This window comes from Falco rusticolus, chromosome 5, assembly GCF_015220075.1.
Source record: "Falco rusticolus isolate bFalRus1 chromosome 5, bFalRus1.pri, whole genome shotgun sequence".
NCBI classification, from domain to species: domain Eukaryota; kingdom Metazoa; phylum Chordata; class Aves; order Falconiformes; family Falconidae; genus Falco; species Falco rusticolus.
This window is the reverse complement of record NC_051191.1, coordinates 74,413,172-74,438,274: the sequence shown is the minus strand read 5'-3', so window position 1 is coordinate 74,438,274 and position 25,103 is coordinate 74,413,172. Positions and strand designations below refer to the sequence as shown.

General features: G+C 39.1%; 1 protein-coding gene across 9 annotated transcripts in view; it reads right to left on the bottom strand.

Moving 5' to 3' along the window:
• The window catches only part of ABCC9 (ATP binding cassette subfamily C member 9), a 74,127-nt gene that overhangs the window by 47,169 nt on the left and 1,855 nt on the right, over window positions 1–25,103 (bottom strand). For 7 of the 9 annotated variants that reach the window (XM_037389616.1, XM_037389621.1, XM_037389624.1 and 4 more), the window contains 9 exons: window positions 20,340–20,414; window positions 18,629–18,794; window positions 16,116–16,257; window positions 15,625–15,746; window positions 14,449–14,615; window positions 13,518–13,760; window positions 7,158–7,352; window positions 4,214–4,378; window positions 2,495–2,650 (listed from right to left, as the gene is read on the bottom strand). In XM_037389616.1, the coding sequence (XP_037245513.1) occupies window positions 2,495–2,650; window positions 4,214–4,378; window positions 7,158–7,352; window positions 13,518–13,760; window positions 14,449–14,615; window positions 15,625–15,746; window positions 16,116–16,257; window positions 18,629–18,773 (1,335 nt within the window). In that variant the 5' untranslated portion in view covers window positions 18,774–18,794; window positions 20,340–20,414. The remainder of the gene's footprint in view (window positions 1–2,494; window positions 2,651–4,213; window positions 4,379–7,157; window positions 7,353–13,517; window positions 13,761–14,448; window positions 14,616–15,624; window positions 15,747–16,115; window positions 16,258–18,628; window positions 18,795–20,339; window positions 20,415–25,103) is intronic. The other 2 variants (XM_037389618.1, XM_037389619.1) reach the window with 1 other exon arrangement.

Below are 25,103 nucleotides of genomic sequence, written 5' to 3'. Positions count from 1 at the left end.
GTGCTTGCCCCAGAGCTTTTTACAGAATCACTGGCCTCAAGTATTATTTACACTGGAGCTCCTTACATCACTCTGGAAGTATTCAAGGCTCTTAGGACTGTTGTGACTCAAGTTGCATTCTGTTGTAGTGGTCCTCTTGCAACTGCAGGGAGAGGCATGTCTAAAAGGCACTAAAGTATGAAGCAGATGCACTGGGAGTGACACAACCTGAGTTTGTGCATCAGTATCATGTAGCTCTGTAGGAAAATACCAAGATGCTACCTTAGCCCTACAAAGTCTTTGGGAACACTTCCCACAGAGGTTTACCTGGGAATGGCTCTGATGCAACTACCATGATTCTGGGTCCTGAGTTAGTACAAGCTCTACTACATAAGTATTTTTATTTAAAAGCTCCACTTTATGGTACAGAGATGTCCTCAGGGATAATAGGGCACACAGAACAGGTTCCCTACTTTATATTTTTGTTATCTTTTAAACAAGTCAGTTCTGTCTTTAAATCTGCCTTCTTATTATACAATATCAGAAATAAGAATAAGTGGAGTTCAACATTTTGACAGGATTATTTAGCTTGTCAGGCTTCTGTAATGTAAGTTAGCATACCTAGATGCCATTTTCTTAGCAGACTAATACAAGGTTACAGGTAGCCATTTATACTTGCATAAACTGAAGTCCTTACTGGGTGCCTGAACCTGCAATGAATTTTTGCCCTGATAGCAGGCCATAATTGGTGGATACACAATATATTTTCTAAGATTCACCCCGATCTTCAGAGGATATGGCTATAAATGATCATACTGGATGGATATAAGTTTGGTATTTGCTACTAGCTGTTCTGCTCGAGGAGGGGGCAGCCTTGACAATTACTGTTTCTTGGAACATCCCTTGAAGCTCAACTCCTTTGTATAAGGCAAGACAGGACAGTACTATCACCTTTCCCACAGTGGTATAGTTATAATCCAACTCATAGGTACCAAAGGTTAGTTTCTTCCCTCTCTTTTCCAAAAACCAGCCAATTGAGCTTATTACCACAGAAAGACATATTACCACAAAACCAGTGTCATTGATACCAGCTGCATAATATTTTGAGAAGTAAATAGTATTTGCCTTTCGATTTTACTGTTGGAGCAAAAGTGTAAGGTAATTGCTATGATTAAGACTGCTTAAGAGCAGAAGGAGCCCTGTTACATCCTTGGCAACAGATGCTTACTCACCAAGTGCACTCATCAGATACAAATTCATGGGTGATGCTATGCTCATTCCCAGTCAAAGCTATGGTCAAGCTACTCGTGTTCCCTGTCTCCTGATTGTCTGAAGGTGAACTACAGGGATCAGCAAAATCAGAAGCTTCCTCAAACCAGCCTTTTACAGTAGTGGTGAGGAAGGCCATTACATTTCTACAGTGGGTGGGACAAAGACTTTATTAGAGACAAATGATGGTGGATTTAGGCTACATATAATTATCCACCAGCCACAGCAATCAGATTAGCTGTTCATTTAATAACATTTGAAGTATTAACAGCAACACTTTCAAATTAACCTGGATGTGAAACAATGACTTAAAATGAAACTGTCTGTATTATTTCTAATTTCTGTTACCAAGTAAACTTTTTTGTCTTTTTCTCCATAAATTATTTTATGACTCTCTAAATGCTACCTGATCCATTAGTAGTAGTAATATTGTTAATTATTATCAAAGATTACTGATACAGTTCCAGGAATTTCAGCAAAACAAATCTGCTAGAACAGTAGGTTTTGTGCCTTTTTAAAGTTGTTTAATGTCAGTGAGATTACCCATAGGAAAGGACCAGGCCAATCCCACTCCAAGCTAAAATTCTGAAGGTGCTACAGGAGTCCAAGTGTCTTGGAAAATCAGCATGGCTTAGGTCATTAAGTCATACAGCATTTTTGAAGGTTTCCTTCAGGCTAATAATTTTTACCTTTCGTTCTTACAGAACTTTCCCAGCCTTGCTAAGAACCAGATGTTTACAGTAACTAAGATTGTTTAGATGAGAGCCTCTCTGAGCATTTCATGCAGCGCACTGTCGGTGCTGCTGTCAGTCACGGAGCAGGATTCAATTGCCTTTTGCTCCTGCCGCAAAACACAGTTAGGAGTGCACGCTGCAAATGCAATACTTAGGGCTGGTCAGATGCCTGTGCTGCTGCCCTGTGGCAGAAATAAAAGTAATGACTTGTGCCAGTAGTGGAAGAAATATGAGCAGGGAGAGGATGACAGGTCATCATTCTTAAAGTCACAGAACACATCCATGACATGGAAATTCTGCTCAAAAAAATCCTCTCTCTTTACTGGCCCTCGGAGACACAACCTCCCCGCCTTCAGAGGAGATGATGGGCCATGTTTCTGCTTGTTAGTCTTCTGGAAAATGAGTGTGAAGTCCAAGTTCCCCTCTGGATTTGGTAGTAGTCTCACAGACATATACTCTTTTCAACCAGCTTGGAGGATCACTGAAATCAGGCCCTTACTTTGATGCTCTACCTGAACAGGCATTGCCCACAGATTGGGGCACAGGAATAAGAACCACATTAATTGATTTGTTTCTATGGCAACCAAGTTATTGATTTGTCCCAGCGTCATCTCTCCCATGGACAAGTTGGATGTAGAAAGCCTCAGGATCTTATTATATATCATTGCCTGTAGGAAAGGAATAAAATGGAAAATATGAAAATGATATAATTACAAAACAACAGCAGCAGCAGGACGTTTCAAACTGTGGTATCAGTCTTTACTTAAGATAGCCCTTCTCCCAGTCTCTCACCTGACATAGAGAGAGAGATGGAGACAGAGTGAGAGAAAGCACAAAAGAGAGAACTGACTTTAAAAAACTCCAATTCCTCTTAAAAGGTTTGTTGCTTAATGCAGACCTAAAACAGAACAAAATGACAACAAAACGTCAAAATTCAGGAGACTGGGCAAAGATCTTTTTTTAACAGACATTTGGTGAGCCTGCTTTTTTGTGACACTGTCTGTCAAAGAGACCCTTGTTTCTGATAAAGTAGTTAAACTCATGCCATGAAGTTTTGATCAGGGTGGTATGTATTCCTTTGGTTTTCTCTCTTTTACCTGGCCACCTATTTCCATAAAATCTGTAGGAACTTAACAGTGTTTAAAATTAGTCAGGGCTTGTATCTACCACAATTTTAAAGACAAATATTGTGAGCCCAGTCACAGTTATAACCAAATATCAAACACTGCAGCTTGAAGGTAGTTTTAAAAATAATTCTGTGCTCTTTGCTCTGTTTTGTCCATGTGCAGGGTAGATCCTGTAGAATTACTCAGAAATGCCTACAGACCATGGCGAATTACATCAGCTCCATATGGTCCTAAGAGTTCCCATTTTGGCAAGTGGGAGTCACAAAAGCACAAGGAAATAATCAGGTATTCTTTCTTCACAGATAGTGTGTACCTTCTATCCTGGGAGAAGGCAGAAAATGTTTGAAAGAGCTACATCAATCACAGTGTGCACAAAAAAAAGAAGCTTCCACACCAAGATGGTACTCCTATGGTTAGTTACACCCGGCAAAGCATCCGTTCCAGCTTCCGTTTTGCACACAGTGCTGCTGCTGTCTGTGGAGTCTGGTCTGTGGAGATCCCTGCTACAACCCACCCACATTCTGAGCTGGAGCTGCTGGCTCCAGTTCATAAACATGATTTTCACAGAGGGTTAATGGATGCTGGGTTTAGCGACAGTTTTGCAGACGAATGACTCCTGTCCCATCCCACGGCACTCTGTGCAAAAGGGCATAAGTATTCAGAATCACCACTCACAATACATTGGCAATGTTCCCGTAAAACATAGCTCGGCCAAAGATACGCTGCAGATGACTCTGTTCACAGTCAGCAGAAGTAACCAGCAGAAGCAAATGAACAAAGCAGATGCAGAGCAAAACTGACACTGCTTATCTTCATATACTAAACATCATCTGCAAAGGTATGTTCTTATAGGCACAGAGTGAGTGTTAAACTTCTACATGTTAGTATGATGGGTTTAGTTTTTAGCAAAAGGAATTGCTGCCATTAGTTTGGCTATGTCAGTGATACCACTTTTTCCAGTTTTCTGTATAAAAATACAGTGCATATCTTCTCTCGAACAATTGTTAACTGAGTCTTCAGATAAAGAACAAGACAAATGAAAGTACAAAGCTCAAGTTATTATTAGTGAATTTCTTGGCAAACCATGGGAACATCTTTGCTCACCAGTAAAGCACCTCGCAGGTTGATGCCTGTTTCTGTAGTCACATAGTAGGATGCCTGCAGGAATGTCCTCTGCAAGATAAGGGCCAGGAAGAGAAGAACTGCCAGAACATAAACATTCCTGAGGAATTCCTCTGAGGAAAGATATGAATTTGATGGATCCTTCACCTGGAAAGAAAGGAAAGAATTATGAAAGTGCCATAGGAGTGATTGTACGTTCTTGAGACACTGGAAACAAGAAAATCCAGTCATTGAATTAGAATAAAAATTATTGATGGTATTATGGGAAAGTAATAGAAATTAGATTTCTCACTGCCTTATGTTACCAAAATAATTTGGATACAAATTGAATACTCCATTCATGTTCCAAAGACTAAGGATCTTAACTTTTAGTAGTTCTAAAATGGATTGGTTTTAGCAGAACAGGGACAATGAGATCAACGTGACTCCTTATCTTTAGTTTCTCCATTGAATTCTGGTGATTTGTAGGAAAGAAATGCTACTCAGTAGAAAATAAAGCTCATTCAACCTGCGCCACAAAGAAACTGCAAGAAAATATCCTTTATTCTATAGGATTAGTTACTTATGTTGCATTTGCATGTTACGGAAAAAATTCCCTCCAGAAATATAGTCTATGATACCTGTGAATTCTGAATAAAATATGAGTATATATGCCAGTGTTCCCCACAAAATGAGGTTGAAATGCCTCAATGGGGAAAAAAATCTTATTTAAATCACTTATTTGTTTTCACTTTCTAGTTTTTATGTTCACTGTTCTGCTCTGTTTCAGGCAGAAAAGGGAACAAATGTACCAAAATACCGCAAGGAAGGATGTTCCTTCGGTATTTCCGATCCAGCTGGAAGCAGGATGTACTGGAATTCTTACAAGGAAAAAAAAAAAAAAAAAAAAAAGGAAAAAGCCTGTTCTACTGAAATACGCAGCCTGCTTCTGAGATGAAAGGTTTGGGAAATACTGGAAAGTAAACCATGTGCCTAGCCTCTTGAAGATTCCTTCATCACTCTGGATTTCTGTCACCCACCGTGAGTCTGTAGGCAGGAGAGAGGTGCTCCAACCTCCAGGCTCACCTCACTGTAGTGATCCCAGCCTCTCCACTACACACACCCCCTCTGCCACAGGCAGCTGACACGCAAAATGTGTGTGTAAGCACCCAACAGTGTTTTGAAAAGCCCCAATGTCTGTAAGACACCTAAATACCACTGAAATAATAGGACTAAGTGGCTCAACCAGCCCAAGACTCCTTGAAACGAGGATTGCTTAAGTGCATGGCTGGTTAGATAACTATATTTGAAAACTCTTCTCTTAATGTTCTGCCACGTCTAACTTCCCCATGTTTACATAGTGGGGATATCAATAATAAAATAATATTTGTAGGTACCTTTATCAATGTATCTAGAGTTCTCAGAAATTATGGGGGAATAAGGATACATTTATATTAATTCACATTAATTTAAACTAGAGAGAATCTAAAGGAGAAATGCATAACCAAGAGAAAGTTTATAACCAAGAACAACCAAGAGAAAGTTTATCAAAATCCATAAATTAAAAGAAATGCATTCTGAAATGTATCCAAGAGAAACAGTGACTGTCACCAAGCCAGGCCCTTGGAGTGGTTTCAAGTTCTCCAATTATTTTAATTTTCCCTTTAGCCAGTGTTGATTAAAATTTAAAAAAACCCAGAACTAAAACCACTACACTGAATTGTGCAAAAAAATAAAGGAAGTAGACATGGTACATATTCCTAAATCTGAGATCCAGAAATGAACATTTTCAAGCTTAAATACCTTGTTTGCTCAAAATGGAAAAAAAAAACATTTTTGAAGGCAAAATATGCACTTTGCCTTTTAACTCCGTGGTTCAAATCCAACACATGGAGGTTCAAGGATGATAAAGAGCTTTATTTGATAAGCTGCACAATTAAACTCTCCTTCAGTACAATGGCTGAATGAAAGTCTAAAGCCAAATTCAGTCAAGAAAATGAATGTCGGGAGTAAGCAGCCAAGAAGATGATATTTGGATAGTGATGACAGTCAAATGCTTTATCTGGAGGGGAATACGTTATTCCATTACATACCTATCTGCTCATTCAAGTACAAAACATTTACTGCATAAAGTGTATGGAGATGTTTCTGTAGAAGACAGAAGCAGGAAAATTTCTTCATCATATTTTCTTTGCTGTCAGCTAGTAAAATAATTTGTATGTTTTCACTAGTTACTAATAAATCCTTTTACTTATGATAGAAAATGTTCTGTATCAGAGGCTTGCTCAGTGCTTGGAGGTGATCTCCAAAAGTTCAGTCTTGGTGAAACTTGAAATGATCTGTGAACTAGTATCTTTTGTGCATCTCTAGTATCAAGAATGCCATTGAATAAAGTGGATGCTTCTCAACTTCTCACATGAGCCAATGCATTTCATCACAGCAACAAGTAGTATAATCAGTCACAAGTAGGGAGTGACTACTCTTGGTTTCCCAGTGGAAAACAGATTTCAGAAAGCTCAAGCCTGTCAGTGGACTACAAATGGACAGATGGACAGAAATTAAGCAAAATTCCTAGACTCACCCTTGCTGGATGCATCATTGAGGCACCACCAGCGGGTGTCCTGCCTGAACTGAACAGGCATAGCTGCATAGGAGCAGAAAAGCTATTCCTTCTCCCCAGAACTGCTGGGATGACTCCACCAAGAGGCAGACAGCTGGGCAACTGTGGGAAGCCTCCGCTACCTGTGTCACATTCATACCAAAGACTTCCACTACTTAGGTTTATAACTTGACTGTCATTCACAAAAAAAATAATTTGCTTGAAAGAAACAAAGAAATAATACAAAGATGGTCATAGATGTATAAAAGCATGCAGCCAGACATATTCAATACCTGGTAGGAATCTAGAACTACTACCAAAGTCTTTCAATCCATGTTGTCAGGTTACCTTTTCTGTCGTATTTGTATTGTTGGTTGTATTCTGGAAGCCCTGGACAATGCCAGAAATGCATAATGGCCCAGCAAAACCCAGCAAGTCAGCCAAGTAACGGAACGTGCTGCTGAGAAGAATTGGTCGGCCAAAAGCACTGTACATGGCTAACCATATGGAGGGACTCCGATTGGGCTGGTCTGCTACCTTTTTCTGGAAAACAGAGAAACAGGTATCAACGCAACAAGAAGAAGCCTCCCTGGCTTTACATAGCAACTTCCATTTCATTTCTGTCTGGATGCCCAAATGGTTCCTGGAGGGTGTTTTGGACTAGGTGAGGTAGCAAACATGTTGTAGATATCAACAGTTTTCAGCCATTCTTCACAGCAAATTCAAATCCTGCCTCCACTTGGTAGCTGTGGTTTCTCACCTCTAAATCCTACCACTTTCCTGAACCTGTGAATGCAGGAATGCAAACACGATTAATCACACTGGCACGTAGCCATAGCTCCTTGTCACATGTGCACTCAGGAAAAGGTCTGGCCTTTCAACCCCTTGCTCAAAGGGGTAATCTCGGCTTTCACAGTAGCTGTGAAACCACTTGATCCAGTAAAGGCTTCTGATGTGAGAAAGGGCTTGAAGGAATAAACATGGACAGACACCTACAACAACATCATTTAAACTTATCTGGATTTTTTTTTTTCTATCTCTTGGAAGCCTCCCAGGAAGACACACTTCAGCTGATCTCTAATTACTGTGCTCAAAAAGATGAAAGTAACAGGCTATGTTGGGAGGTAAGATTAAATCAAATAAGGGTCCTTTCTAGCCTTCAGTTCTGTGAATGTATGCAGTATCAGAACTCTCGCCCTAAACCACCAGCCAGCAGCTATCTCTTTATCTAGTCAGAGGAGTTCTGGTATTTCTGAGGTCCTTTCAATCTAAAGAAGAAAGGGTTTTAGTGAACAGATCCATGGTCTGCAGAGTGCTTCCTTGCACTTCAGGCAGCAGCTTTTGACACTTTAAAAAAGCATCTGTCAATTTTCAAGTAGCACAGATGCCTGTAAATTGTAACCCAAGCCAAGCCCTCTTGAGTGTTCACAGACATTTTAAGTATAGCCCAGTAATAACAACGCCCTGCCCCAGCAAATTAACCAGAGAAAAGCAAGTGTGCTGTGCTCTGCCTGGCTGCCTCAGGTCTTTTTTCTTCTTTTCTCGCCTTTTCCTTTTATGCCACTTCAACTGTGGGACAGAATATCTGCATGGTGCCAAAAATGTACAAGTGTACAGGAGGGCCAGAGAGCTGCGTGCTGGCTTCTAGAGTTCAGGCCAGGCTGGTCATACCCAATGCCAAGAAGCTTGGTACAGAGAAATAAGAAGCATGGGGACAATTTAGAGCTAACATTTCCGAAAGTGTTGAGAATGAAACTGCTTTTTCTGAGGAGAGGAAGAGCAGGAGGGCCTCACGTGACCTTCCCAGGCAGAAGGCTCTGAATTCATTGTCTACTGGGTTTTGAGCCAGAATGCACTGCATGAGCCACTGCTGTCCTCCTCAAACCAACAACCCGCATTTAACGGTTTGATGGGAGCTTGGCTAACTTATTAGGAAAACACATCAACCATCTTCTGGAAAAAGTTGCACATACTATTCTGGGCATTCAGTTAAGGGTGAATTTGGTAAATGGCAATGACAAATCCTTATTTCTTTAAAAAGATTTTACTATTTTAATAGCCATTTTCACTACTACTACAATTGACGTAATTGTCATCACTACATGAAATCTATTTACTTTTCATTGGCAAAAATATTAAATTAAATTAAATTACCTAATAATGTCTATTGCTAAATGCCATTTTTTCTTCTTTTTTGATCGGGACTTTAAATTAGCTAAAGTATCTAATGAGGAGGGGGGAGAAAGAAGAACAGATTTTTCTTCCAGTCTTAAGCTTTTTTCCAGAACAGTTCTTGAGGCCCAGTGTTATGGGCTTGCAGTATGGCACGTTGTATGTGCCAACCCTATCCTCTATTTAGGTGCTGAAGGATGATCTGTCAATCACCACTCATTATAGCTCTCTGATGACTACTGATGTTTCAGAAAATCCACAACTGAAAGTTTGGCCAGTGTCATAAGAATTAAATAAAAAGCTCTGTCTGGGCTTTCTGCATCAGAAAAATGTTATTACAAAATGATTATTTCCTGCCTTTTCCCAGTCCCTTTAAGCCTCTGTGGTTTGGGAAGCCACCTGAAGCCACGAGATTCTCCTCCTGGGCATGGGGGGTTGGAAGGACATACTTTCCTTCTAGAAGGTGAGAAGAAACATCTTAAAACATAATGTTAAAAATTACCCAGTTAAAGAAAAGGAGAGGAGCTGTACTGAAGACAGGTGACAGTTGCATCAATACAAGTATGAGCTTAATCAGTTTACACAACTGTGCATCTCAGTGTTCGTTTAAATTTGCAAGGATTATTTTTGTTAGAATGGTCAGTAGCATTTGTTGTTGTGTTAATCAGCCAGGCTGGACTGCTGTTCTCACCTATGGCACTTGCTTAGGTTTTCTTTGCCTTTGTCACCTGCCTTTGAAATCACTGTAATTTTCTCTACCATGGGCACTCAACAGTTGAAATAAGGGCAAGTGAGACAGCACTCGCTGGTAAATCAAGCCACCTGTAAGGTATGCCTCAGTAAATATGGAAATCTGACTGTTCCCTTAGTGCTGGAGCTGACATGTCAGCCTGCTGCTGAGGGGCAATGCTCTTCCCTCTGGTTTCTAGCTAACACACTTTCTTTCCTCCTCTCTTTGCCGTAACAGGTAAGATCCACAGTGGCATGTGAACAGCAGGTATAGGAAACTAATGGTCCTGGACTTCAAAAGTTGCTTTTGCTATCCCATCCCAAAAGAAAAGCTTTCTATTGACCCTTAGGGCAAATTACATGGGATTTAGGTTGATGGGGTAAACCAAATGTAATATCAATGTACTAAATCTGCTTGGGGATATGTGATGTATGATGCATTAGTATGTGCTTTGAAACATCTACATTGCTTGTACAGAAACCAAAACAAAAGTCAAGCAACATCAGAAGCAGGATCAAATTTTGAGGGGTAGATGTTATGTGAAAGGACTACCCACATATAGTACATTGGAGCCAAAATTTGGCTGTGAGAGTTTCATTGCATATCATTAAGGACTACTTTAGCTTCTTAATCTTATTAAAGAATTCTTTCTCTTCAGCAAAAATATCAATTAATGTAGTAGGAACTTTGACCGTGTATTAAAGAGAACATATGAATTTAAGGTCGAGTCTAACCCTATGTGCATCACTACTTATTCTGCAGAAGCAACCTTCCTATCTACAATTAGAATTTCTCCAGGATTCTTAGACAGGTATGACAAAAATACTATAGGATGAGGTATTTCTGTTTCTATACGAGACTTTCCAGAAAAGCAAAAACATATAGCAAGTCCATCTTTTAGAATATTTACTGATGTCAGGAAATAACGGGATATGGAAAGCCACTTGCACTGTGGTTTTTTGGCAAAACTTTGTTAAGGAAAAAACTCAAACAGCATATTTAAGTAAGATTAATTATCAAAAGAGCTTGTTTTAACTGTAGTTTTATAGTATCTTCTAATTTGAAAGAACATATGCCATGTTGTTTTCTTATGGTATGCTGTGTTATGCTGCGTTGCCAAACACAAACTATCTACAAAACCAGTAATAAATGACCCATAAATAACATATATCTCTTTAAATAATATAAATAATAAATGACCCCAATAAATGAAGTGATTACCAGACTAATAACTAATTAGAATGTTGATCACCAGTTATTTAGCCTTGTATTGTCTCATACTTAATATTATAATAAAAATACTGATAATTGGTTTTAAAATTCTATATACAAGAAAGTAGTATTAAAATTTAATTGATGTTTTGAAAAAAATTACTTTTAACTAAATAATTTTGTATTCATAATGCTAAGAACTGATTGGTGAAAATTTGAAAATGTAAAAAAACCCAGAACAGAACAACAAATTCAGATTTGTCAACTGAGAAGTGTTAGCTTAGGTCTCATGTCAGTGGGCAAGCCTTCCTATGGCAGGAGCTGGAACAATTCTGTCTAAATAGATGAGTATGTATTTCAGGAGCTGTCCACTGACATTAAAGGAAAAAAAAGGTTGAACCCAATGTTCACAGACTATGTTCACAGGTTATGCAAGTGGCAATACGCTATTTTAGCAGAATATAGCAGCCATAAAAAGTTAATCTCAGAGCTTCTAGTTTATGCTTCTGTATGCTTGGGACACAGGTTTAGTAAACAGTGATTTTGAGCAAACGGTCAGCAAAATTTAACCTGACTCATTTCCCTCATGCTTTTATTTGGTAGAGAATCTTAGCTGGTTTCAGTTCTCTTAGCATGCAGAAAGGATAGCAAGACAATGTCACATTAGCTATCTCAAAGGCATTTTACAATACAGATTATTCATGGTCATGTTCAGCGTCTTTCATCAAGGCGTGATAAGGCAGCTTTGGAAAGGGGCGGAAGCTTTCTTTCTGTGGGGCCATGGAGCTCAGCTGAGATCGGCTATTTCCAGGCACAGGCAGGGTAACCCCAGTTAATCCAGGGGGCTCCCTTCACCAGCTGCAGAACTTTAGTGTAAAATACAGTCTGGCAGCAGAGACAGTGACATATCATCTCTTCCAGATTGCAGACCATGCTTTAACCTGAAGAATTTTCTTAATTCTATAGCTGTTTTCTGACCCAACCGTGCACAGGCCAACACATTTCTCCCTGGAAGTGACCTGCAGCAAGTTCCACTGCCTGTATCTTTGGATTGTCTTTAGCCTTCTGGTTTAACTTTATCTATGAAGTATCAGTTTACTTTAGGGTTACAGCCTGTTTTCGATTATTAGAGGCTGTGGTAATCTCAAGACTTTAAACAACTACAGAAACCAAAATATCTGCTGTAAGCCAGCTTTATAAACATAGCTGCATGGGTACGTTTCTGCAAGTCTTCATAGGTGCATGATGCACGCTGAGGGAAGCTATACACTGAAAGTTTGCATTCATGCACATGAGCAATAGCACACTTAGCTTGCCTTTTGGCATCTGAACCGCATATTTGTGCAGACACACACGGTATCTGCAGATGTAAATGAGCTACAGAAGAATGCTTGCTCCCAGTCATGGTGCCTGTCATGAGGAATGGCACAGGGACTCAGATCCTCGGCGCATGTAGGTGCCTAAGACTCTTGTCTCTTTAAGTAGGATTTAGGCACCAAATGCTTCTTTAAGGAGCTGGCCTAAGGGATGCACTTCTCCTTTGGTGTGAAAAGCTTAGTTCCTATGACTCAGTAGTTTTCTGCTTAAAGCAGCAGAGTCTTGGTCTCTAGTCTCTAGACTTTGTGAGCATCAACTACATAAGGAAGGAGAATCAACCTAAATCTATTAAAACAGATTGTATTGATTATGGTTTCATTTCAGAGAGCACAGAAAGGAGTCTCTAGCTCCATCTCTGCTGGGAGCAGAGCTGCTTCTCACAGATTCCCCTTGAACTGCAGTTCTAAACCATACAATGTGTGGAAACATGTTTATCTGGTGTGTGCAGGAATAGGATTTATATGCTTTTTTCCTACATGCTACATTTTCCAAAGTGGCCTCTGAATGCCTGTATGAATGCCTCTGTTTATGCTTGAGAATCGGCATGTACATACAAATCAGACAGGCAGGCACTTGAATCCTTCCTCCTTTCTGCAAAACAAAATCTTTCTTTTTTTTGGCAGAAACCACCAGCTTTAAGCACAAATGAAACACCACAGTTTTGCCTAGATACATCCAGAAGTTTCTCTGGAAACTCCTGCTCTATGCAATGAGTTTGCCCAACTATGTTTTCTGTACTGTGTCTGGCTGGGATGGAGTTAATTTCCTTCATAGCTGCCCTTATGGACTGGTGACTAGAACACTGTTAAGACACCGATTTTTTGGCTATTCTGGATGTATGGTTTTGGCTATTTCTCTTTCTGGAGAAAAAAGTGAAGATGAGTTATTCCAGCTGGAACTATGGACAGAATGTCTTCTAATTTAACATGCTGTCATAAGTAACAGAGTTTCAAACAAAGCTTTCACTTGTAAAATGAGATCGAGCAAGTGATCAGTGTTATGGGTTTAGTTTCCAGTTGCTCTCGAGCTGGCAACTCTCCCTTCTCTCACTTAAAACCAGTAACCATTAGATTGCAACTTCCTAAGCCAAGTTTCACCTTGGAACAGACAGTGCTAAGTTAAACATTCCTAAAACTAGGCTTTTGTAGAAGCAGAAAAAATTCAAAGCGACGCTATAGTTTCTAAGGCCAAACAGTGACATGAACATCTGTAGTTACCTTTTGTTCCTCATATGCTTCTTTGAGACAAACGTAATTTGTCAGTGCTCTCATTGCAATTGGAAGCTTTCCAATCGCCTTCAGATCCACAGGTTTCTTGTGAGCAGATATAATAAGAGTATTCATCCACCAGTAAGTTGCCTTTGACAGCAAATTGACAAAGGGCTGCAGAAACCTCACCCCCAGATCCTGTAGATCCTCTGGTGGCTTTACTTTCTGAGGGTTCATGAAAAAAACATACCTCTGGAGAGAGGAAAATAGACAGCATGTGCTCAGGAATTTTATTATTAATGGTAATTTTTAGTAAAAATTATGTATAATACAATACAATAATAATACAATTTGCATTTAAAGGTAATTATACATTGCATTTAAATATATTTTTGCATGTAAATAGGAGCATTTCTATTTTGACAACACAACTGTCAAGAAACTGAGCAATACGGGACGTGGACACAGCTCCGTAACCTACCAGTTATCTCTATCTGAACAACAAAAAATAATTCTTGGGACATACTTACATGTTAAATTATCATGGGTAAGAACATATGTTAACTTATACTTTCCCTACATATATAGTTTATCTGCATTAACATAGCAGATACTATATAGGTTACACAGACACACACATACACCCTTACCTGCACAAATATGTATGTGTATCTATCTATACAAAAATGTATGCACTCTCTGTGTGTATACATATACACTGGCACACATACATACCAAGTCCAGGGTACACATCAAGGACATACATTTTAAAGAGATGCCAGGTCCCACTGATTTCTATAGAATTAACCAGACATATATGGCTAAGCTAACCTTGGGACTGAACTTGGCACAAGCCAGAGTTACTGGGACTAAATATCCATTTTCATTCCCCCAAGGTACTACTGATATTTTTTCAGATTCTGATAAATAAACCACATACCCTAACTCGAATGACGTTGATCTCCACAGCCATCAGCAGCCCATACAGAATGACCATAATTCCAGTGATGCAGAAACGCAACTGAGAAAAAGGTACACCATCCTGGCAGTATCTTACAAGCTTAATCGTTTTGGTGACAAAGGCCATTATCCAGTAAAGAAAGAGAGCTGTAAAAAGGTGCACATGCATAATTAAAAAAAAAATTAAAATATAGTACCAGTGCTGCAGAAGTTTTAGCTCTCAGACAGAAATACTCCATGGTTTAGTGCAATGCAGGCACAGTGGTCCTCTATAGCACCAGACTGCAGGCTGGCGATGTGTGATGTCAGCCAAAGTTAGGGAATCAGGTTCACAGAATTTGCTTTGCACCTCCTTTCCCCAAGTCACTCTTTTTCTTCCTGGGCCACTTGCCTTTAAAGAGATCCACAATGGTGGGTCTTCACACAATTACAAAGAGTCCACTAGAAGGTAATCTGAAGGGTAACTTTGTTATTAAAATGAACAAAAATTAACTTAACTTGACAAATATCATATTGTCTCTTTGAAAAAGCAGGGTGCATCCCAGGTGAGCATATGGAAATATAATCATTTTGAAAAAAAAGTTGGTATAGTTTAGTATTTTCCTGCATCCTGCCTTGTATCTGTCAATGTCTCATCCAGGTTGTTGAGTTACAGGTGATTTGGACAGTATACTTGTATGAAACATTATCCTGCAATTTCTAGTCAAATTCTTCTAGCCATCCCCTGACAGAGACAGTAGACTGGGTAATCTCAGAATCAATTGCAAGGGATGCTGAGAAACAACAGCCATCTGCACAGGATGGTTTGTGATCAGATTGCTATTAAAGGTGGCTTTTTAAAATAGTCTTTTTGACTGAAGACAAGATTTGCCTCAAAAGAATGAGCAGCATTAAAAAATACCCAAAAGCTCATGCTAGAAATACAATAGGTATACAATGCTTTTCCTTTTGTCATAATTTTTGAAAGCAGTTTTCAGTAGGTACCTTGTAAAAAGTGCAATAACTCCTACAATACTACTAGCTCAAAAAGCAGAGAATTACTTCTCTCTTTCTTAACATTTTCACACATTTCACCATCTTCTTCAATCTATGCAAGCTGACTATGGCTAAGCTTCTCGGTTTTGTAAGAGTACATAAATATCAGACTTAGACTTACCCAACAGTAACTTTGGAAAGTTGGATGTTTCAATATTGTGGTAATAAACTATGGATACAGTGGCAGCCACAAATCCCATGATAGCTGGTAGAAAGAGATGCAGATGGCGAGATTTCATTTGCCTGAAAAGAAATAAGGTATAAATTAGTGTATTTGGTGTCTTTTTTCACCACTGTTACATTCCTAGGTGTTCTGCTAATCTATTTGAGAGGACAAACCGACATTCCTAGAGACAAAAAGGTTTTTTTCATACAAATGCTTGAACTGTTGCCAATGTTTACTTGCATTATAGCTTGAGGGGAAAACAGCGAAGTGCTAAGAACAATTGTTTCATCTTCATCCCATTAAAATCCGGACAGTTCATGAAATGATGCCCCAGCTTTTTTGGGGAAAAAAACCTCCTTACGCCCTACTAGCCAGCCCATCACACATTAACACTATATATTAATGAAGGCAATTAGCTTGGCTACCCACCAAACACCATCACTTACGTGTCAGAAACTATGCCCTCTGCTATTTCACACACATGTACAAACAGGAGGGTGAATGTCAAGATCCACCGCAGGTTGTGTCCAGGGAAGTGCAGCCAGGTATTGTGGTGAATCTGGACTTTGGAGCTTTGGCTTCCCCAGCCTGGGAAATAATAGTGAAAGAGGAAGGTTATCGCACAGCCAGCCAGTGATTGATCTGGTTATCAATTCCCCATCCTAATCCATAAGTCACACTTAACAGTATACAATCAATACAAACCCCTACAAGACTATGGGGGTGTTGTTACTAACATGATGACCCAGGAGTGTCTGGGTTGCCATGCAGCACCCCATAATTTTGATCTAACCCTGTAGACAATGGGACAACAGGCCTCCTCCAATTGCACAATTGAGGAGAAGAGGTCCCTGGCCAAGAGCAAAGATGAAAAAAAAAACAGAAGAAATATGTCAGTCTCACCCTCACACAACAGACTGACAGATGTGAAGTGATGGCATCATCATGTCTTTCCCAGTCACAGGCAAGACTGGATAAAGTTTCTAGCTGATATAAAAGTTGCATCCTCCAAGGAGGCCTCAAAGAGACACATTTACTTCAAACAAATAACATTTATTGTCTCTGTTTCAGGCCTGGCTGGGAGCACTGTCTCAGGGGATGCTGGACAGTGATTTCCCAGTCTCTGCTTCTCAGGCACAGCCCTGCCTCCTTGCCTAGTGCATTCCTGGCACATTAAAGTTCACAGCTGGGCTCAGCTGATTTAATCACCAAATTAATCTTGAAGCCTATTTTCACGTCATCACCTCAGATAGCACCTGTTCTTTTCAGACAAAATCCTGTCTGAGGCCAGCAACCCAGAACGAAGCGGGACACCAGGGATCTGAGTGATGGGACAGGGCTGGGGGTAGCTGGGGACTGACCAGGGATTAACTTCTCATGATGGTGAGTCTTGTCCTGCGTGTTGCTTTGTCCTCTGTCCCTTCCCACCCTGGTCCAGGGCTGCCCTGAGTCAGTCAGCCCAAATGGCTGTACATGTCCTTCTTACTGTAAGGCAGCTCCTGGAATTCCCTGACAGGCTTCCAGAAGCCCATAGAGAATCCCAAGAACAGTACGTTTCAGGGAAGTAAAGAAACAAAACAAAAGAAATCAAAACCAACTGAGTTTAAATTCCAAGATATGCTTTTCATATGCAAGGATGTAGCATCTCATCGTGCCTAGAGGCTCATCAGGTGACTCAGAAACACATAAGCCAGAGCCCAGGTTTATTCATTCCTGGAAACTGTCAGGATTTCACCATTTCATCCATGTTTAATATGCAAAGTACTGCAGGAACAAAATATTCTCTCTTCTCCATATCCACCTCAACCATTTTCCATAGTTTCCCAAGATTTTCCTAATCTAATGCAGCTTTCTTTGACCTTGCTCCAATCTTTGTCTCTCCCAAGCTGGTTTTCATTTAGTTAGTTTTCAGCAACTGAATCTTGTTATACCTTTGATTGCCATGTACTGAGTGTCTTAGCCTACAGGTTCCTGTAGCCTATTATTCCATCATTTCAGAGTCTTTTTGCTTAAGGGAAGTCATCAAATCTCTAGGTTGAATATAGTCCCAAATTCAAATTTTCACCATGGAAGAAATGTATTACTGCGTGTATGTGCAGCACCAAGATGGTAACATGGAAGAACTGACATGCCATTTTTCATTAAGTTGTAAGGAGAATATTCATTTTTATTAATACTTATTGTCTTTTGATGGTTATTCAAGTCTCTCTACCTCCTACGATGAGTTAGAAAGCCACTGTTTGACAGCTCTGAAAAAGTATTAAATTGTATTTGTTTCATCACTGCAAATAACTGGGATAAAGAGACAACTATAGAGAAAAAGTGTCATTAGAGTACTAGTTTAGATGGGGGTCTTTACAAGAATATAGAAGTCAGAGCCACTCCACTGTCCTAAGTTCTTCAAGAGAGATTTATCGTTTCTTATTTTCATTTCTGTGGAAAAAAATTATTTGTTCTGTTCTACTTCTGTGTACATATGTTGGCAAAAGAAGTATTTACTTCTTTTAAAAGTTTTTAAAGTTTCGTATGCTTCTCCTAGCCTTAGATCCAATTGCACATTTTGGATATTCTCTGAAATTCACATACCTTGAAGGGAATTCAGACCCACTGCCCTAAGACTTCTAGTATCTAATAATAGCAAAGGATGCAAGTTGCCAGTTTCAAATCTGAAGAAAACCTCTCCAGAGAGACATTTCAAAGCATTTGGATCCGATTTCTCTGGTTATTATCCATCCTTTCATGCTGCTTAGTTCAGATTCGTATCTAAAATACCCAATATTTCAAGCAGGTTGGCTCACAATCTCTGGGTCAAGCCATTCTGCCTTTTCTTTTTAAAAATTAATAAATGCAAAGGCTCCAGTGGTTTGCATCACAGGCCTCCAAGCACATATAAACATGGCTGAGTATAAATACATGCTCAAATGTTTGTAGGATTGTACAGCTCCATTTAATAACTTACCGATGAACAAAATTGGGAAGGTGATAAATAACAAGAAGACATGGGGAACCAGGTTGAGGGCATCCACAAAGCAGACATTTCTGAGGACACCAGCACTGATGTTATAGGCTGAAGCATTGTCATTACCACAAAATGCGAGCCTCATTGCTTCCAGAAGGTCTGACTATTACAAGAAAGAAAAAATAGTTGACTGCTATCATTCCCTTTAGCTAAACATAAAATAAATAAACAGATACAGAAGGAGCACACTGAACAACCCATAGAGAATAATTCAGTTGTCCTTTGAAAATTCTTCCGGGCTTCATCAAATATAAGCACATTAGAATGAAGGCTGTGCTTATATTAAAATAATATTATTTATATTTATTTATATGTACTATTTGTAAGTACCAGTTATTAATTACACTATGCTATGTCTTGTAGTGTTCATTATATACTTTAATATTATGCTGCAAATGCTCTGTATTTGTGTCTGTATGAAGAACAAGTGTTGAAAAATAATCATTTTCATTTCTCATTAGAAAACTCAAATGCACATAAGCTGACTCCTGTGTGTTACTGCTTCTTTGATGTGCCAACATTCTTTGTGCAGCATCTCTGTTCATACGATTTGTTGCACCATGTTCTCAGTGCAAGCTCTGAACCTTTGCTATCTGTGATTTGGCAGCTTTGCATTTGCTGGTATTTTGTATTTCTTCATTGTCCCATAGAACAATGGTCACACACACTAGTCATTACATATAATTGCCAAACTCTTAATCAAAGTAGGTTGTATTGAAGATGGCATAGGCAGTAATTCAGCATTTATGCTTGATTCTGCAAATCCTTACGCATGAGCTTAGCCTCATCTAAGCAGTTCTCTTATTTCCATGATTTCTTATGAGATTATCTTTGTACCAAGATAAGCTCATGCATTCGTGCTTGCAGAGTGTAGGCCATAGTATGATACAGAGTAATGGCCAGCTTCTGGCTTTTATCAACTTCTACATCATTTATTTTTTAATTTTTCTTTATAAGAACATGAAACAAGATTGCAACCAAAATGTTTCCTTGCTGATTTTTTTGCCTGAGACTTATAAGCAGTAACATACTGCTGTAGAATAGGTTGTGTAAACTCATTTTCTCACATCTTTTTTTTTCCAAATTTTACATAGTAAAATGGAAAGAATACCTCTAATTCAGCAAAGTGTATGTATACTTTGGTGAATGTGTCTTTCTGCAACAACATTGGTATTAATGAGTTTTGCCAAATCAGAAAAACAGAGATGTGCAAAAAAATGCACAAACACAGTTTTTTACAACAAAGTTAATTGAATGGGGAGGAAAAGGTTTTCCTTCTGTCCTCAAATAGTTCAGATTAGTTCTGTGAGCCTAGTTGTTTCAACAAGGTAAGCATAAACTACACAAGTACAGCCTTAGAGAAAGCATAAACATACTGATCTTCAAAAGAATACAGAGTTCAAGGAGGTACTTTGAACCTCTGTTAAATCCTCTTTTTGCTTTTAACTAACTTTTTGCTGGATCTGAAAAGTATAATCCATACTGAAATACATCAGTGAAATTTGTAAAGGCGTTTCATTGTAAAGAATATGGTAAATGCAGTCCCTTTTCCAAACATATCAGCAATTTACAGTCTGAGATTTGCCAGAAGTTAAGCATAACTCAGTCATACGATGGACCACATCCTGCAAAAATGCATGCATGTACTTACTGTGGTGCAAAAGCTGACGGGCAACCCACTCAATCTTCAGTAGAACACACCCCGATGGAGAGTTCGGCCCATTCTCTATAATGAATAGAGTGATATGACCACTACCATTCTATCATTTTATTTTTATATAAAAATATAGTCATAAATGCATATGACTAGCAACACAAAAGAAACATTGTGTTAATGTGAATTCTGTCTGAATAGACTGAGGAGTTATTAGCAAAAAAAATACATTTTCAAAACTTTTCAAAAAACTACATGGCAATTGTCTGGTTTGAACTCTTAAAAGCTTGACATGTCTCCTTTAAGAGAAACATAACAGTAATGATAATCTCTTGAAAATCAGAAGTGTTGTTTCCTCATTTTTATCGAAGGTCAAAAGTCCAAGGGAGTTCTTTGGGAATTTTCCTCCCTTTCCCACAAAGAGAACTCTTTTCTGAGACAACATAAAGATGCTATTGTGGTCTAGTGGTTGGATTGGTACTGAAAGGCAGGAGGGTCCTGGGTTCAAATGAGCTCTGAATCATTGACTTCCAGTGTAGCTTTTGGCTTCTGCTCAAAAATAAATCTGGGAGAAAGGATTAAAACCATGTCCAAAAGAAGCTAAGGGAACTGTTGTTTTTCTTCCACTTTTCTGGAAGGGAAATGGAACATAGGCAGCAGATGTTTCTGTGGAAGAAAGGATTATTAACTGCATGGAGGCTGTTACCTGTTAGCTAGGACCTACCATCAGTTTGTAAAGGTTTCTTATTACACCTCAAACAATATTCCCTAAAAGCTCTCAGGGAAGCTGCATCTTTCAAGAATCACACCTGAATGTTCACAAGAATCTGTGCTGTGCCTAGTTCTGTGATGGAGTATGTCCAATAACACTCTTAAAACGAACTGTGCTTTGCATGTTGGCAGGACTGAGGAAAAAATCTAGTCCTATCCAAAAAAAAAAAGAAAGTCCTATCATTAATTACCTATTAATTAAATAAATATATTTTTAAAAATCATTACGTAAAATAAATTAATAATAAAAAATAAAATGAAAAACATTAAATAAAGACAGTACCCATCGTACTGATGATAATTTTCAAGACTAGGTACAGGTAGTGTATTCACAAGACTTTTGTTACAGGTTCATTTAAAAAAAGAAGTAGAATTTAATTGTCTTCTCTTAGCATGAGAGAGAAAATCAAAGAGCCTAATTTGGTTAGTTTGTAAAAAAAAAAAAAAACTACCAGAAAATAAAAAAGATTGCATTTCCAATGAAATGAGATAGCGTAATTGACAATAAATTCCCATGTTTTTAAGTCAGAAAACACTTCATCATTAATCAGCACACCCAGTGACCATCTTCATTAAACCTTCACAGGCTTAAAATCTACCAAAACATTCTTCTCAGTGTCACGATGCTGTGCTGACCCAATGCAGCTTATGATTTGGCTTCATAAAATGCTCACCAGGTACAACTTCTCTTTTTGGCAGCACCCACTTCAGGACACACATCTAGTACAGTACAGTACAGTACAGTACAGTACAGTGATCCTTCCTTCTTCCCTCCCTTCCTTTCTTCCATCCACTTGTCCATCACCACTGTGCTGGAAACAAACTGAGTGCAAGTGGAGGACCCATGTTCTGCACCTGTTGATGTTGCCAACTTCCACAGATGATTTCTGGTGTTTACACAGACAGGCTGCTAGTAGCTCTTTGTATCAGCGTGGCATATCAAAATACACTGCAGTACATTAGAGCTCTAAGAAATTATTTTATCTCCCGTGTGCCTCACGGGGAGTGAGAAACCACTCCATCATTCCCTTCCTATCCATTCCTGGCGGAGAAGGCAGATCCGGTATACCCTCCAGTTTTGCCTGTGTGACTCAAACCACTGGACCTTGCTCAGTTTTTTGGAAAATTTACATAGGAGGCTCTGGAAATGCACTGATGCACAGGTCCATCACCCCAGGCATAAAGCGTGGCATGTAGTTTCTACTTCTTTGCTCAAGTTTCATGGATAGGGGAAATATATTGGATGAAATTTTACTGACATGTAAGGGAGGATGCTTTGCATTTACCATCAATGCAAGTGAGACTCCCATTTCATACGAAGCTGAAATTAGTCATTACTTTCTGCCGCATCAGGGTGTGCCTCCAGAAGCCCATTTTCATTGGCTTCAAGGTTTAACAAGCTGTGCTCATTTCCAGAGAAGGTCAGAAAGAAAAGCCCCTAAGGCAGAAGAACAAATCCCTGATTTCTCTGGACAGTATGCGGTGTTTTACAACAAAGCTTGCACAGCTCCACCAAAGTTAACAGGAGTTGGACCATGACAGGTTTCCAAATGCAATGGCTCATCCAAGGGACAGTGTAACCTTCAGTCTTCTTCAAAGGAAAATTTGATTAATATAAAGGCAAGTTTCCTCATGCCCACGCTCAGATCTCATGCTTGCAAAGTTCAGATCAACAGATTCTTAAGAATCTTAACAGATTAACATTCTTAACAGATGTGTTGATCTAGATACAGATCGACACATTCTTAAGGCTGCAAACAGTGCCAGTAGCATGTTCAAAAACTTCAGACTAATTTGAAAGTCTAAATTGCATTTTCAAACAGTATTTCAGTATTGGGAGTTAAGGCTAAAGAGATCTTTAAGAATTCTAAAAGAATTGAAGAGTTTTAAAAGGCCTCCACTATACTGACTTCTACTGAATCTCACTTTTGAAAACGTTTACTCAAAAAGATGAGCCTGTAGATGAAGACAGTTTGGAAGATCTTGACTGCCAATAAGCAATGAAAGGCAGAGTGAAAAGGCACTATTCCTTCCTCTTCTGTAAAACCGTGAGATTTCATTTTACGAAATGAAAATGTGAAATGGAAGAACAATAAATTTAGGAAAAAAACCATGAAGAATTGCAGTTGTGCTTGCTGTTGTAACTTGTCAAAAACTGCAGCTGGAAAGGAAGATGGAGCACTTTGATGGCTGATCACTGACCAGATTTGGTTCCCTTAATAATGATTAAGCTATTCTTCCTTTGGCTTTAGCTCTTCCAGGAAGCCATTCCTGGGCTTCAGTCAGAACTAGATATGTGCAGAGGTGAACAGAGGTATCTTGCCTATGTGAGGAAGTGCTGTTTGTTTCGCTCGGTGCTGAGCACTGTGCAAGTACGTAACTAAATACACCAAAGACTTTTTGTATTTTTCCCAAGCACCAGTTGTTGATCATTGCCAAATACAGAATGCTGACCACTCCAAACAGTCTAACCCCGCAATGAATAGCCATGCTGAAGATCTGTGAATTAGCCCTAAGCAAGTCAGAATACAGAGCTAACTGAAAATTGTATTAAGATAATACAACTAGAAGATAAGAAGCCCTGCTCACACCAAGCTTGACACGGGTGCTGAGTTCTTGCAGTTGCCATACTTCAATTTTGAAGTTAGCTCCTGCAGGACTATCCTAAGGACCCGTGAGCCATAGGGCCTAACAGCAGAGAAATGTCCACTAGTTTCTTAGCAAATTCATATCTATGGGTCCCAAAGGAAGGGACAGTCACTGGGAAGCAAGGGTCTCTTCTTCTCAGATGGATTGCCAATGCCTCTTCTCTAAGTTCATGTTCAGGTTGGAGACTTCGGAGCTGAAGGCTTCATTACAGGCAGATGGCTTTGTCTAGCTAACAGCAATGTCTGCAATAAATGGGAGCAGTCCAACTGCCACATTGAAACAATAAAATGCATAACCCAAACATGAATATTCATGAGAGAACAGATGAAAGGGTACCAACTGGTTTTGAAATTTGTTGGTCATCTGAAGTTATCGACCACTATTTTTTATCAGGTAGTACCAGCCTTTCAAAATAACTCTGAGATCCTCATATATTCATTTAAGAAGACAGTGTTATTCATAGTCGTTACAAACAGTGGATGTCACAGACATAATTTCCCTTTCTGTTGAATATAATAGGCCACCAGATTATGCTAGGGCGATTATACCAAAGTGAGTACATCACAATATTTTTGCTTCACTATGAATTATAGCAGGAATGTTATACTTTATAATAATGTTATGAAGCATACTAGGTTTAACCTATCATTTCAGGTTAAATTTCCCCCATTGAAGGGAAATGCAGTGATGTGGTAAACATCATCTGATAACAAGCATGCGCTGAGGGTACCGGCACCTCAATAGGGATGCCAAGTACCAGGTAAAACTGCTTTCTTTGAATGCTTGTAGGCTGGAAGGCCGTTGTCTTTCCAAGTTATTCACAAATTGCTCACTTTAACTTCAGTCTTTACAAACTCTAAAACTGGTCAGAAATTTTCAGAGGTGGTTTTTCTTTCTGCTTTGGAAAATGGCCTTTGTGGAGCTGTCAGCTACAAGCTGAAGCCACAAGCAAAACTTCATAGAGGAGGGGAATGGAAAGAATAATCAGGAGGACGAGCCCATGATGGTGCCAGTGGAAGGCAAGTTTCAGCTCTCCTTTACATCATTTGGTAATCTGATTCCCTGTTGGTTTACTTTTATGAGGATGTGAACTATCTGAACAGCAGTTCACCCTGCAATGAAATAGCTAAAAAAACTTGTGTTCTTTAAGGATTTAAATTTTCATGATAAAATCCCTATCACCGGCAAGTTGAGACTTTCTGGTTCTGGGCTAAGGTGTGCAGCCATAGTCATAATACAATAAGCAGAAAACAATACAAAAGAGATTCAGGAATAAATATTCACTGTGAAGAAGAAAAAAACAGGATAAAGTTGTCAACATGACTATGATGTGCCATTGAA